This window comes from Papio anubis, chromosome 18 (genome assembly GCF_008728515.1).
Source record: "Papio anubis isolate 15944 chromosome 18, Panubis1.0, whole genome shotgun sequence".
Classification (NCBI taxonomy): Eukaryota; Metazoa; Chordata; class Mammalia; order Primates; family Cercopithecidae; genus Papio; species Papio anubis.
The window spans coordinates 36,366,575-36,382,753 of record NC_044993.1 but is presented as its reverse complement, the minus strand read 5'-3'; the positions used below and the strand labels follow the sequence as shown (position 1 = coordinate 36,382,753).

Genomic DNA, 16,179 nt, shown 5'->3' with positions numbered 1-16,179 from the left:
GAAAGGGTTACTCTTTTGTAGCCACCTTTCTAATGACAAGCCAACTCCGGAGATGAAACATTTCTATTTACTTGTTATCTTTGTTGATTAAAAGATAAAATATCTCACACAAAGTCAGATTTATTTATAAGGTCAGGATTTGAAATATAAAACACGTCATGTTGAGAGAGTCCTAGAATTTAATTTAAATTAGATTCTGGTCTCTAGGGGCATTTCAGCTTTTTATTAGACATTACAGTGCTGCTGGTTTTTTTGCCTTCTATGGCAAGTGCACACCAGTAACAAGTTTAGGCTTGTTGGTGTGATGGGCTTTGTAGCTTGAAATCGGTAGGTGCTACTTACTTCCTTTTTTTTTACATGAGAAACCAAGTATATTTTAATAGTAAACCTCTTTATAGAAGAACCAAGCAAGTTGGTTTGGCTATATCAATGCACAGTTTAATGTGTTGATTATCATTTGCCTCTTTGGCAACAGAAGAAATTTTTTTTCTTTTTAATTCATTTAAGTTGATTTGTTGAATGTTTCCATCTATACAAAAAAAGAATTGTTTTGTATGTGCTGAGGTAAGTGGTAACTTTCTCTGGAGGAACAGAGAGAAAGGGAAACCTGAAACAAAGCTGCGGGTGTGTGTGTGTACATATACACTTGGGTAGGCATTACGTGTGAAAACGCTAAGGTTTGGAAATAATTCTTCATATGCATGTTAGCTATTTAAACTGAATTTGATGATACAAGAATGTGAAATCACCATGAAGCATACATGTGCGGTGTTTAACCAAAAAAGGGATGGGCTTGAAGTTATAAAATAATTAGAAATCTTAATTTCTAGGAAATTAAGATAATAATAAAATGGCTTAACTACATGTAAAAATGCGTTCAGTGTTAGAGTTCAACCAGCACTGCAGAAATGACATGTTTCTGTCAGTTTAGGTTTTTGATTTCTTATTTCCTTGTTACCAAGCATCAGCAAATTATTCTTGGGATTATTAACTCTGGAATTGAAAGATATTTAATGGTACTCCTGTTGCATTAATTTGTCTGAGATTATATAGAAAAGTATTAAAAATGTTACTGTTGGAGTCTAATCAAAAGTTCTGGTCTTTTAAAAATATGTATATGAGAAATGGCGTGAACCTGGGAGGCAGAGCTTGCAGTGAGCTGAGATTGTGCCACTGCACTCCAGCCTGGGTGACAGCGAGACTCAGCTTCAAAAAAAAAATGTATATGAGAATAATTATATGAATGATTTTTTCGGCTGTCTCCTAAGTATTTCTAATAATTTTCATGACAGAAAAATGTTTTCATGCAAAACAGTTTCTTACAGTTTGAGATAATTTATGAATTTTTAGTGTTCAGAATTTTCAAAGACCAATGATGAAGTTTTAGTCAGCTACTAGGTATTTAATAAACAATGAATGAATGAATGAATGGCATTTTTAGTAAAGTTATAGTTTTCACTAAGCTGTTAGACATTTATTAAAGGCTGGGCATGGTGGTTTACACCTGTAATCCTAGCACTTTGGGAGGCCACGGCAGGAGGATCACTTGAGTCCAGGAGTTTGAGACCAGCCTGGGCAACATAGCAAGACTCCATCTCTGAAAAAAGTTTTTAAATTAGCCATGTGTGGTGGTGTGTGCCTGTAATTTCAGCTGCCCAGGAGGCTGAGACAGGAAGATCCCTTGAGCCCAAGATGTTGAGGGTGCAGTGAGCCATGATCATACCACTGCACTCCAGCCTGGGTGACCCACCAAGACTCTGTCTCTTAAAAAAAAAAAAAAAAAAAAGTGTGTGTGTGTGTGTGTATATATATTTATTTATTTATTTATTAAGATATAAGAGTAATATCTCAAAATTTAAATTTGCCAAAACACTTATTGTAATGAGTCAATTTTGTACAATGTTTTATAATGTCATAATAATTAAAGGAAGAAATTGTTTTTAAAATGTTATAAAGTCAATGCTAATTTAACTCTATAAGTGCTTATAATCCTTCAGGTAATTTCCCCATGATAAGTGATGATTTGGTCAATTCTTATCACCTGCTGCTGTGTGCTTTGGACTTAGTTTATGGAAATGCACTTCAGTGTTCTAATCGTAAAGAACTTGTGAACTCTAATTTTAAAGGTAGGTTTGTAAATCAAAGGTTTTTGGACCATCTGCATTTCTGTGTTGTGTTTACCCTTGGAGTTGTACAGGTTTCCTATCGTCAGTATTTTGAAAAGCTCCTGTCATTACAGTTATCCAGGGTACTTATAACTAAGAGTCAAGCTTCCTGTAAAAATATTTTTGGAAAAACATTTGCAGATACCACGAAGTTTAAAGTCTTAAATGACAACTTTAGAAATTTCTGAAATATATACTCAACAAGGAGAAGGCATTTAGAAACTCAGAGTTGCAAAGATGACATTAAAACCGATAGTGTTTTTCTACATTGGCAAACTTTGTGCCTGACACATCGTAGGAGATCAAAAAGAATTTGCTGAAATAATCTTATTTCAAATTTTGGTACAGAAGAATAGTTATGGTTCTAAAATAAATAAAATGAACTTTCATCTTTTAAACTAACATATATGGAAATGATGATTTTGGCATTGCATTTAATAGAACTTAGGTATATAATTTCTATGAATGATAAGTAGTTAGCCCAAATTATGATTTACAAAGCAAATATTAAGAAGTGTGTATAGAGTTAAAATAAATATTGCTGCTGCTATTTGAGTAATATTGTAATAGGATTCTGGGTGATTCTCAGTTTTGAGGTGATTTCAGTTAAAATTTCAGCTTGTCTATCAAGGTAGATTTTTAAAATTAGTGGAGTTAGTTACTTCAGTTGCTCCTGGTATGGTAAATTTAATGTTCCTTATATTCTTTTCTGTTCTTTCTCGCATTTCTGTCCTAACTCCCTTTTATATTCCCAAAAAGCTGCCCCCTTTCACTTTTACCTTTTTTTTTTTTTAATTAAAAAGAATTTGTTTTTGAGACAGGGTCTCACTCTGTCACCCACGATGGGGTGCAGTGGTGCAATCACAATTCACTGCAGCCTCAACCTCCTGGGCTCAGATGATCCTCTCATCTCAGCCTCCCAGGTGGCTGGGACTACAGACATACACCACCACACCCAGCTAATTTTTTGTATTTTTTAGTAGAGATGGGGTTTCGCCATGTTTCCTGGGCTGGTCTCAAACTCCTGGATTCAAGTAATGCACCCACCTTGGCCTCCCAAAGTGGATTATAGGAATGCCTGACCTTTACCTCTTTTATTTTCATTTGATTTTTTTTCTTTTGTGCTGAGTCTAGGGCAAGAATAAACTGTAAATTAGTGTGAAATACATCTAATACATTCAAATTAAAGTGTATAATCGCTGAACAGTGTAATTTTTTAAAGCGGTGTTTTTTGTTTAAAAGTAGACTTACTTGCAAAGTTATATTTTATTTTTGTGGTTTTTAGATCTTAGTATCCTAAAATTTAATATCCTAAAATTTAAGTTTTAAGTTTCCCTTAACCATCTCTACATAGATAATTGAATAACTGAAATCTTTCGAGTAATGATACACTTTACTTCTATTTGCCATTTTTTGACAAATTCTCAGGGTTAAAATAGATGCATATATACTGTTTCCTATACATTCATATGCTAAGTGGTATACTGATTATAAATAAAATGTTGTTTATTACAAATTGGCTTATTGTATGCTGATATCTCTGTTTTTTGATTCTGTACACTATAGGCCTATCTGAAGATTTTCATGCTAAGGATTCTAAACCTTCCTCTGACCCCCCTTGTATCATTGAGAAACTGTGTTCCTTACATGATGGCCTAGTTTTGGAAGCAAAGGGGATAAAGGAACATTTCTGGAAACCCTATATTAGGAAACTTTATGAAAAAAAGGTTTGTAAGTAGCAAAGAAATAACGTGAAAATGTTTTCTGGAGAAAAACTTGATTTAACATGATGACTTAAGGATCTCTTCTTTTATCATAGCTCCTTAAGGGAAAAGAAGAAAATCTTACTGGGTTTCTAGAACCTGGAAACTTTGGAGAGAGTTTGTGAGTACTTCTGTATAAAATGTTTTAATATTTTAAATTGTATACTTAGGAAACTTCAGAGGCTAGTGTTTTTATTGTTTGTACTCTGGAAACTGAGAATATGTTTTGTGAGAGAATACGGGGAAGCAAAAATTCTGTCACCTAATATAAGCATACTTTTTAAATGTGTTCAAAATTGTATGGCTGTTCTTTGAAGTTTCATTAAGCTTCTGGATTATAAATTTTGAAATAAATTCTTTTGGAACTATATGGGTGAAAATTGATGATGTGTAAGTGTGGAAGTCTCCAGGGGTGGCTAGAGCAGCTAGACAGTTAAGCTTCTCACCAGAAGCTGCACCTACCAGCAGCTGAAACACTGTCAGCAAAATACTTGTATTGTGAGATGGATGAGCATGGGGATAGCAAGATTACATGTGATACTATCCAGGTTTTGTTTTGTTTTTTGAGATGGAGTCTCACTGTGTCGCCCAGGCTGGAATGCAGTAGTACGATCTCGGCTCACTGCAACCTCCACCTCCTGGGTTCAAGCAATTCTTCTGCCTCAGCCTCATGAGTAGCTGTGGATACAGGCGCGCGCCACCCTGCCCAGCTAATTTTTATATTTTTAGTAGATACAGGGTCTCACCATACTGGCCAGGCTGGATTCGAACTCCTGACCTCGTGATCCACCTGCCTCGGCCTCCAAAAATGCTGGGATTACAGGTGTGAGCTACTGCACCCAGCTATACTATCCAGTTTTTATAACTACAAGTTACCCTACCAAAGTTTAACTTTCAAAAAAATTATTAGAACTTTTAGTAAATAAAAAAATGAAATAATTAATTGAAATGGCAGTTCTGTGAGAGAGTACATTTTGTCTGTATTTGTTTTTCCTATAGTAAAGCCATCAATAAGGCCTATGAGGAGTATGTTTTATCTGTTGGGAATTTAGATGAGCGGATATTTCTTGGAGAGGATGCTGAAGAGGAAATTGGGACTCTCTCAAGGTGTCTGAACGCTGGTTCAGGAACAGAGACTGCTGAAAGGGTGCAGATGAAAAACATCTTACAGCAGCATTTTGACAAGGTGAGTTTAGCCACACCAGAAGAGTAGAAATACAGGAGCAGTTAAGCCAGGGGTTCTTTTTTATTTTGGTAATTTCATGTTTGTGTTTTACTTGCCTACAGTATGAAGGAGAAAATTCTCATCATACTTCTCTTAATTGAAAAAGGTATCTCTATGATATTTGATTTGTTAATATCAACTTTCATTCATTTTACTGAGGTCTGAGAAAAAGAAAAATTAATATAAATTTAAACAAATGTGTCATGCTGATAATTGTTGGTTTTAAAAAGATGGGCCAGTAATATATAGTCTTATATGTAGTGAACACAGTAATATATAGTCTTATATGTACTACTTTTAGGCATTTAGAAAGTGATAATTGACCTGATTGGGGCCTTCATTTAAGAGACTGGAGAAACTGAGGATCTATAGTCTTTAAGAAAATTCTTTTAAACTGAATTTCAGGACCACGTGGTGTTTTTTCACACAGACATTTAGGGTGATACAGGCCATGAGTTTCCCTTCTGCTATGTGGTGGTAACAGAAAACACTAAACTTCTGGCAAGTGCCCCCAGAGACACTGGGTAATCCAAGAGCCAATTCACCTGGAAGTAAGCTGCTTCAGACTTGAGACTGGTCTGCTTATTCATTCAACAAATATTCCTAAAGCATTTTATATGTCAGGTTGTGTCCTGGACACTGGAGATACAGCAGTGAACAAAATAGCCACGAGAACCCTGTTCTAAAGAAGCTTATATTCCAGTGTGGGGAGATGGACAGGAGATAAACAAGTAAATACATAGTATGTTGGGTGATGACAGATGAAGAAAATAAAATAGAGTAGTAATACAAAATATTGAGGGGAGGGGAGAATGGGATGGGTGGTCTGTTGTAGGTAAGGTGGTTGGTAAGGGTGTCACACACCAGAAGTAAGCGAGGAAGCAAGCCATATGAATAGCTGGGGAAATGTATTTGAAGCTGAGAGCATAACAAATGCAAAGCCGTGGGATTGGAACAGGATTAGCTTTTTGGAGGAACAGTGAGAATGACAGTGTGGTAGGAATACAGTGAGGGGAAAAAGTGGTAAGAAGTGAAGGGAGGCCAGGTGTGATGGCTCATGCTTGTAATCCTAGCACATTGGGAGACTGAGGCAGAGGACTGCTTGAGCCCAGGAGTTCAAGACAAGTCTGGGCAACAAAGCGAGACCCTGTCTCTACATAAAATATTAATACAAAAAGTTAGCTGGCCATGGCTAAAAAATTAGCTATCCACCTGTGGGCTCAGCTACTTGCGAGGCTGAGTCAGGAGGATCCCTTGAGCCCAGGAGTTGCAGGCTGCAGTAAGCCGTGATCGCATCACTGCACTCCAGCCTGGGTGACAGAGCAAGAGCCTGTCTTTCAAATAAAAAAAAAAGAAAAAAGAAAAAACGAGAAGAAAAAGAAGTGCAAGGAAGAGGGAAGAACAAGAGAGCCAGACAGACCATGTAAGCTTTGGAAGCCATCGTAAGAACTTTTGCTTCTGCTGTGATTGAGATGAAAGCCATTAAGAGGGTGTTATTAAGAAGAGTGACTGATTTACATTTTTAAAAGTCTTGTGGGAAAGTGGGGTTCGAGGCAAGGGTGGAAGTAGGGAGTTAAGAAGCTATTGGAGTGATTATGGCAATAGTTTATGGTGGCTTCAGAGAATGGTTTGTATCTGGGCCATATTTTAGAGATAGCACCCACAGGATTTACTGATGGTTTGGATCTAGGGTTTGAGAAAAAGAGAACAGTGATGTCTCCAGTTGGGTGAATGGTATAAAAGCTAAAATCCTGACAGGTGCCTGTAAGGTCGTAAGTTATCTGGCCCTGGCTCTCTCTGAATTCATCTACTACTATCCTCCCTCCTCACCCACTAATGCCACATTAACCTCCTTTTTTGTTCTTCAGATATGCCAAGCATGCCTGCAACACAAAGCCTTTGCCTTTGCAATTCCCTCTGCCTAAAACGTATTACTTCAAGATATTCATGTGGCTTCCTTCTCACTTCATTCTGGTCTCTGATAACCTGACTGCTATGTCAATAATAACCACAACGTCCTCCCCAACTTCCTTTCCCCCTGACTCTGCTTGCTAGTGTTTCTCTTCGTATTTATCACTGTCTGACAGTAAGTAGGGAGGTAGGTAGAAAGAATTACTTATTGCCTGTCTCCTTGCATTAGAATATAAGCTTCACGAAGGCTGTGACCAATGTTGTATGCAGCGCTTGGCACATAGTAGACATTCCGGGAACATTTACTACTGAAATTTATTAAGAGGGAAGAGCAAGTCTGGGGGAAGGGGAATCAAGAGTTAGGGTTATTAGTATGTTAAATTTGAGATGTCTTTTAAGCATCCTAGTAGAGAAGTTGAATAGACAGTTGAGGAATAGAAGACCGGAGTTCACAGTTCACAGTAGAGGTTAGGGGTTGTGTATATATGTCCTGGGGTCATCAAGATGGCTTTTTTTTTTTTTTTTTTTTTGAGACAGAATCTCACTCTGTCACCCAGGCTGGAGTGCAATGGTGCAATCTCAGCTCACTGTGACCTCTGCTACCCAGGTTCAAGCGATTCTCCTGCCCCAGCCTCTTGAGTAGCTGAGATTACAGGCACCTGCCACCACGCCCGGCTAATTTTTTGTATTTTTAGTAGAAACGGCATTTCACCATGTTGGTCAGCTGGTCTTGAACTCCTGACCTCATGATCTGCCTGCCTCGGCCTCCCAAAGTGCTGGGATTACAGGCATGAGCCACCGCGCCCAACTGTAGATGGCTTTTAAAGCTCTAAAATGAGGAGAGATTTCTTAGAGGTATGAAATAAGAGAGAATAAAAGAGGACTAAGGGCAAAGCTCAGAGTCACTCCAAATTTTGTAAGTCTTTATTTGGAGAAGGAACATCCTAATATTTTTAAGATACCGACTTAATATTTGCACCCAAGTTAAAGAAAGATTCCTCTTGATCAGAATGAACAGGAAGCTCTAAGCTAAGCACAGTGCTATCAAGAAACACCATGTTGACCTTGAGGACTCTGGCAGGAAGCTGTTTGTGGTTGTCACACCTAGTTTCCTCTGTGAAACTATTGCTGCCTGTGGGTGATGTGGTTATATGCTGCTGGCTGCTGTTGATTCTCCTGTTCGTGTACAAGGTGTTTTTCCCTCCCAATGCCTCCCAGTGTAGGCATTGGTTCATGCACAGTGAAGTAGGTGGCTGCAAGAAACCTTGTAAGGCAGGGAGCAGCCTTTTGAATGCAATTAATCCACCCAGATCATTTTATTGATTTAATTATAGAATGAATTTCTTTGAAACAAAGTGGAAGTCTTAGTTGTATTGCACTTTAAGACAGAGAAAACATGTAGGTTTGTTTCTATATATAGTAAATTTCTGTGCTTTTCTGTATCTTAGGAAACTTGAATAGTTGGCTCTGTTGCCAGGTGAAAATTTTGCTAGGTTTTTTAAAAAATTAGAATAAGTACATTTAATACACAGGGAAATTTGGTTTATCTTGAATATTAAAAGACACTGTTAAGTTATCTTAACCTTTCAGAATTTATTTGAAAAATCAGAAAGATGTTTTACTAGCTCCTTTGACACCAAGTCACATCTTTTCCATATTTATTGTCAAGAATGTTGACTTTAACTTGTTTCTCTGAAGACCTGTCTACTTTAATGGGAAAAACTGTAATAGATTCTGGTAACCAAAGGTAGAGGAGGGCCAGGAAGACCAATGAAGGCTGTTCTGCATCAAGTTGCCTTTTTAGGGAATGTTCATTTTATTATCTCTCTGAAGCAAATTTGAATATTTGGATAGTGGGTGTATTAGTTCATTTTAATGCTGCTGATAAAAACATACCTGAGCCGGGCGCGGTGGCTCAAGCCTGTAATCCCAGCACTTTGGGAGGCCGAGGCGGGCGGATCACGAGGTCAGGAGATCGAGACCACCCTGGCTAACATGGTGAAACCCCGTCTCTACTAAAAAATACAAAAAAACTAGCCGGGCGAGGTGGCGGGCGCCTGTAGTCCCAGCTACTGGGGAGGCTGAGGCAGGAGAATGGCGTGAACCCGGGAGGCGGAGCTTGCAGTGAGCTGAGATCCGGCCACTATACTCCAGCCTGGGCGACAGAGCAAGACTCCATCTCAAAAAAAAACCTGAAAGTGGGAACAAAAAGGGGTTTAATTGGACTTACAGTTCCACATGGCTGGGGAGTTCTCAGAATCATGGTGCGAGGCGAGAGGCACTTCTTAACATGGCGGTGGCAAGAGAAAAATGAGGAAGAAGCGAAAGCGGAAACCCCTCATAAGCCCATCAGATCTCGTGGGACGTATTCACTATCACAAGAATAGAACGGGAAAGACTGGCCTCCATGATTCATTTACCTCCCACTGGGTGCCTCACATGATATATGGGAATTCTGGGAAATACAATTCAAGTTGAGGTTTTGATGCAGACATAGTCAAACTATATCAGTAGGCTTTTCTTAAATGGATTTTTTTCAACCAAATTTAATTCACAATTTTCTTTTATCTTTGAGTGTCTGCAAAAATAGCGGTAGATGGGAATTGTGAAATTCTGTTTCTCAGAGCTGAGAATAATCTTAATTTTTTCAGGTGAGCAGAATGCTTATCTTTGCCTCTGAGCATACATTTTACAAGAGGGAATGTAGGGAGCTATACCTTATTTTAGAGTTGTAACTTTTTTGAGACGGAGTTTTGCTCTGTCGCCCAGGCTGGAGTGCAGTGGCGCGATCTCAGCTCACTGCAAGCTCCACCTCCCTGGGTTCATGCCATTCCCCTGCCTCAGCCTCCCAAGTAGCTGGGACTATAGGCGCCCGCCACCTCGCCCGGCTAGGTTTTTGTATTTTTTAGTAGAGACAGGGTTTCACCGGGTTAGCCAGGATGGTCTCGATCTCCTGACCTCGTGATCCGCCCGGCTTGGCCTTCCAAAGTGCTGGGATTACAGGCTTGAGCCACCGTGCCCGGCCTAGAGTTTTAACTTTTAAGAGACAAACTTTTAGTTAGCTAAAATACAAATTATTCTTTCAAGCCTTCATCTTTACATGGATATTGGCAGCTCTTAATGCTGTTACGTTTAAATTCCAAGAATGGTGACATTTGAGTCAGTAAAATGTATTGATACTGTAAAGATAAAGTTTTACTCGCTTGAAGTCCCATTTGTGAAGTGAATTAAAGTCTTTCTGGCCTAAAATAATGTTCTTTTAAAAATTTTTATTCTATGTAACTGTTTTTTTCTCTAGTCCAAAGCACTTAGAATCTCCACACCCCTAACTGGTGTTAGGTACATTAAGGAGAACAGCCCTTGTGTGACCCCAGTTTCTACAGCTACGCATAGCTTGAGTCGTCTTCACACCATGCTGACAGGCCTCAGGAATGCACCAAGTGAGAAATTGGAACAGATTCTCAGGTTAGTTTGAGCCCTGTCTGCTTGCTAAGATTTGGTTATTGACCATTTTCCAGTTTCCTATTTTTTCATTATTAATGCCTTAATTCACCCATGAATAATTTTATATCAATTGTATACTGAGTCCTGTTGTGAGTCTGTAGAGGACCTAGCAATAAGATGTATAAGTGGAAGATCTTCTTTCCTCAGATTTTTTTAATATAATACAAGACACAGTAACTGATAACACCAGACACTGTAGAATAAAGCACAGAACTGTCTTTGCCAACTGTTCTTTCAAGATTTCAGGGAGTGGTGGGGTGGGGGCAGAGGGAAGCTCAGTGAAGATGGGAATTGTCAAAGGCCTTTGTGAAGAGGGTTGAACCTGAGGTAAGTTCTGAAGGGTGACTCAGATTTGAAAAGATTAATGGAGTTCCACATGTTCATAAAGCAGGACAAAAACCACTGTAACTTTTGTAAACTCTATAAAACATCCTTATCCTGGAAAGGAAGTTCACTGCATTTAGTTTCTTTGATCTCCCTGAGACTGGTAGGAATATCACTGAGTTTTAGTTAAAAGCCCAGTAGGCTGAATCTCATCATCTTACGCATAACCTTTGGCAAGCTGATTTGAAAAGTTACCTCCACCCCGTCTCTACTAAAAAATACAAAAAAAAAAAACTAGCCGGGCGAGGTGGCGGGCGCCTGTAGTCCCAGCTACTCGAATGGCGTAAACCCGGGAGGCGGAGCTTGCAGTGAGCCGAGATCGCGCCGCTGCACTCCAGCCTGGGTGCCAGAGCGAGACTCCATCTCAAAAAAAAAAAAGAAAAGAAAAGAAAAGTTACCTCCAAGGTCTCTCTCAGTCCTAAAACCTTATGATATGATGACGTAGACCCAAAAGGACCCCATTTTATTTCTGATGGTGGTATATCAAGAAGACCCTATATGTACACATAAGTAATTTCCCACTCATAGCCAGGCTTCTTAAATGCCAACTACTTTTCCTTTATATTTTTGTGAAGTCTACTTTATTCATAAACTTGATTGTGATTTATACTTAACAAGTTATATCTCTGTGGCCTCTTCCTGAGTCATGTTTTTCAGATGCACCTTGTTTGCCTTGAATTTAGAAGCATTTTGTAAATACATTTCAGAAGCCATCTTAATCTCTGTATCTTCCAGATCTCTTTACAGTTTCTAACTAGGCATAACAGCGTTTTAAATCTTAGGTACCATTAGTGGGGTTAAATATTACCAGTAAATACTAGGTAAAATAAAGGGTCCTGTTTTGGTAGAAAGGTATGTGTGTGTGTGTTCCCAGAAAACTTCTGCTTATATATGTATTCAATAGTTATCTCTAGCAGGACTATAATTGATTTTATTCTCTTTATAATTTTTTAAACTTCATTTTCACAAAGAATATGTATATAATTATATATATATGATCAAGATAAAAACAGTTGTTACAAAAACTTACATGGTGATAATTTGTATAATGCTTCTGCATTGAACATATATTCCTTTCTAATAATAAAAAGACTGAAATAAACCTCATTTGTGGGGAAAAATGTAGAATGCCAGGAACAATTTATATGAGTCTGTAGTATGGGTTTTACACTCCTTCATTCTATTTTCTTCCAGGTGTTCTTAATGGGAGTTGTACTGCCCTCTACGGAAGTAGTTAAGGGCAATTCTGGATCATCAGTGACTGGGGGATGTGAAGGACAGGTGGGGGACAGTCATAGACATCGAATGAGCCCAGGCCAAGGTTGCTAAACTTCCTGCAGTGAAAGGTGTAGCCCCGGCCGGGCAAGGTGGCTCATTCCTGTAATCCTAACACTTTGGGAGGCTGAGGCGGGTGGATCACTTGAGGCCAGGAGTTCGAGACCAGCCTGGCCAACATGGCCATCTCTACTAAAAATACAAAAATTAGCTGGGCGTGGTGGCAGGTGCCTGCAGTCCGAGCTACTTGGAGGCTGAGGCAGGAGAATCACTTGAACCTGGGAGGTGGAGGTTGCAGTGAGCCAAGATTGCACCACTGCATTCCATCCTGGATGACAGAGTGAGACTCTGTCTCAAAAAATAAATAAATATATAAAATAAAAGGTGTAGCCCCACACAAGAAAAGTTTTTTTTTTTTTTCCATTCCAACTGGTAATACCACCACCTTTGAAAAGGAAGTATAGGATCTCTTGGATTAATTTGGGAAGTGTATAGTTTCTGTTCAGAGTGTTTTATATGTACATGTTAGTGAAATTATAGAAACATTTTATCCCCTTGTGACTTGCCAGGACCTTTAAATTATGTTATTTCTCATTACCTTTTTAGGACATGTTCCAGAGATCCAACCCAGGCTATTGCTAACAGACTGAAAGAAATGTTTGAAATATATTCTCAGCACTTCCAGCCAGATGAGGATTTCAGTAATTGTGCTAAAGGTAAGGTTTAATATTGTTATTCTGCTCTTATGTTTGAAGTTTAACTAAATGGAGTCATTTCTTACTAACTAAGAAAGATGAGGAAAAGATTTATGACTTTAGACTGAGGGCTAGGATATGGCTATCCAATTTTTCTGGTCAACCAAGTGATTTCTGAGCCCTTCTCAGTAAGATAGAAATTTTAGAGTGGTATTTTTATTTTAATGGACTTCTGATGCTTTTTTATCTGCAAATCTTTAGTTTTTTGTTTTTTGCTTTTGTAAACTGGAAATGAAATAGAAGCGTAGTGATTCTTAACATATTGAGAATAAGGACAGAAGATATCACTGTTATGGGCCCTGGCCTAGGAATTGTTTGATGTCAGGAATTGGAACTAAGTAGGTGTGGAATAGTAAGCCAGTTACATACCTCTTAGCGTGGGTTTGTTTTGTTCAACCATAGAGGGGATAAAAGGGTGTAAGTCTTAAATAATAATATAGTTCTTTATGTGCAAATTCATTTAATAATTTTAGAAAAATGTGACTGTTACCATGAAGAAAATTAAGGTATCTTAGGGATAATTAAAACACCAGTCATAAGAAGTTTGCATATCTAAAGTATTGGGTTGGTTTTTAAATTTTATTTTGTAAGTAAAGAAGGAGGAATGGGCCTTTATTTTCTTTGTGTGCCATTTTTGTGGATTTTTTTATTATTTCTACAGAAATTGCCAGCAAACATTTTCGTTTTGCGGAGATGCTTTACTATAAAGTATTAGAATGTGTTATTGAGCAGGAACAAAAAAGACTAGGAGACATGGATTTATCTGTGAGTAAAATAACCAATGTATTGATCAGCGCAGTAAAACATAATTTCCTTACTGCCCCATTCTGTAGGTTGTTTTTTTACTTTATTTATAGTCTCCTTTCATGCACAAAAGTTTTTAATTTTGATGAAATCCAATTTATTTTTTCACTAGTTGCCTGTGCTTTTTTTTTAATGTGTGTGTGTATGTATGTATGTATGTATGTATGTATTATTTGAGATGGAGTCTTGCACTGTTGCCCAGGCTTGAGTATAATGGCACGATCTCGGCTCAATGCAACCTCCGCCTCCTGGGTTCAAGCAATTCTCCTGCCTCAGTCTCCCAAGTAGCTGGGATTATAGGCACGTGCCACCATGCCCAGCTAAGTTTTGTATTTTCAGTAGAGACGGGGTTTTGCCATGTTTGGCCAGGCAGGTCTGGAACCCCAGATGTCAGGTGGTCTGTGCGCCTTGGCCTCCCAAAGTGCTAGGATTACAGGCGTGAGCCACTGCGCCTGGCCTGTTACTTGTGCTTTTGGTGCCTCAGTAGCTTTTAATTAAAAAATAATAATTGTTTACAATGTTGGAAAATTATAAGCAAAAAGAAGAAAATAAAAATCACCTATGATTAATGTCATCCTGTGATAAACATATTGACTTTTGGTACATGGTCATCTAGCCAGTCACCTGCCTGCTTGCTTTTCTGTTTTTTTGGGTTTGTTGTTGAGACAGAGTCTCACTCTGTTGCCCAGGCTAGAGTGTAGTGGTACCATCTTGGCTCACTGCAACCTCTGCCTCCCAGATTCAAGCGATTCTTGAACAGTATTGCCCAGGCTGGTCTCAAACTCTGGACCTCAAGTGATCTGCCCGCCTTGGCCTCCCAAAGTGCTGGGATTATAGGTATGAGCCACCCGCCTGGCCCCTTTCAATTTTTTTTTTTCTTTTTTTTCTCTCTTTTTTTTTTTTTGAGCCAGAGTTTCGCTCTTGTTGCCCAGGCTGGAGTACAGTGGCGCAGTGTTGGCTCACTGCAGCCTCTACCTCCTGGGTTCAAGTGCTTCTCCTGCCTCAGCCTCTGAGTAGCTGGGACTACAGGTGTGTGCCACCACACCTGGCTAATTTTCTATTTTTAGTAGAGATGGGGTTTCACCATGTTGGTCAGGCTGGTCTCGAACTCCTGACCTCAGGTGATCTGCCCACCTTGGCCTCCCAAAGTGCTAGCATTACAGGCATAAGCCACCGCGCCTGGCCCCTCTTTCAGTTTTTTATAGCACTGACTGTAAATACTGTCTTGAAACATCTTTCTCTGTCATTGTTCTTCTAAGCATCAGGGTGTGTGTGTATTTTGGTTAGAGATGTAATCTCTTTTAAGATATAATAGGTAAGGTTTTAAAAGTCTCATACATTCCTTTAATATATTTCCTCTACTAAAAAATGGGCTTTATTTATATAATTAAGAAAGGTTTTGTAAGAAAATAAGCATACACTTTGCACTCAGTCAGAAAATGAGACTTTCTTTGGTATTTTCACTTAAATTCACTGGGTATGAAATGACTTTTTAGATTAAGTAAATGTTTCTGAATGCTAATAACTGTATTTTATAGGGTATTCTGGAACAAGATGCCTTCCACAGATCTCTGTTGGCCTGCTGCCTTGAGGTCGTCACTTTTTCTTACAAGCCTCCTGGGAATTTTCCATTTATTACTGAAATATTTGAAGTGCCTCTTTATCATTTTTATAAGGTATTTTTAAAAATATGATATAATGTGGATATTGTAGATGAGACCAACTTCCTGTTGTTAGTCATTTAGTTCAAGTTAACATCTAAGTATATTTATTCTGTTTTTAATTACATAATTAATCACTATTTGTGGAGTAGAAAAGAAATAGAATCTTAAGACCTATGTAAATTTTTAAATATTGTATGAAAGATCCATTTTGGGTAAAAGCTTTGATTCCTCTCTTTATGTAATAACAGTTTTTAGAATACTGTGATTTTTATGAGATGAGAAGGCTTAAAAAAGTAGCACACATGTCACTAGCTAATCTTGTATAGCAGCCTTTTTTATTTTATGAAAATTAAATACCACTGTAAATGTCAGAAAAAAATGAAAGTTCTCTTTCATGTGTTACAGAGAGGCATAGAGTTAAAGCATTGATTTGGTAGCTATTTCTTGATACTGAGTTAGCATATGAGTTTATCTTAACTCTCATAAGATAGTCAAAACTAATTTTTATAGTGGCATAGATTAAATGTTTAGAGATTTTTATATGAAATTTTAAGAGTAATGTTTTTCAACCTCAATATACATGTATTTTCATTAAAAACTTTTGAAATACATCACAATGTAAACCATTTTATATAATTCACATGGTTTGAACTATAATTATTTACAAAGACAGTAAAAGGAAGAGCAGCTGTTTCAAAATATTTCAACTTGTAATTTTTGACTAATTTC

The 16,179-nt window shown here is 38.1% G+C and overlaps 1 protein-coding gene across 3 annotated transcripts in view; it reads left to right on the top strand.

The window, feature by feature from the left end:
- Nucleotides 1–16,179, top strand: part of RBL2 (RB transcriptional corepressor like 2) — a 107,049-nt gene that overhangs the window by 63,679 nt on the left and 27,191 nt on the right. For all 3 annotated transcript variants that reach the window (XM_021931974.2, XM_021931973.2, XM_021931975.2), the window contains 8 exons: nucleotides 1,998–2,126; nucleotides 3,732–3,892; nucleotides 3,985–4,049; nucleotides 4,928–5,114; nucleotides 10,363–10,529; nucleotides 12,834–12,943; nucleotides 13,644–13,747; nucleotides 15,325–15,462. In XM_021931974.2, coding sequence (XP_021787666.1) covers nucleotides 1,998–2,126; nucleotides 3,732–3,892; nucleotides 3,985–4,049; nucleotides 4,928–5,114; nucleotides 10,363–10,529; nucleotides 12,834–12,943; nucleotides 13,644–13,747; nucleotides 15,325–15,462 — 1,061 coding nt within the window. The remainder of the gene's footprint in view (nucleotides 1–1,997; nucleotides 2,127–3,731; nucleotides 3,893–3,984; nucleotides 4,050–4,927; nucleotides 5,115–10,362; nucleotides 10,530–12,833; nucleotides 12,944–13,643; nucleotides 13,748–15,324; nucleotides 15,463–16,179) is intronic.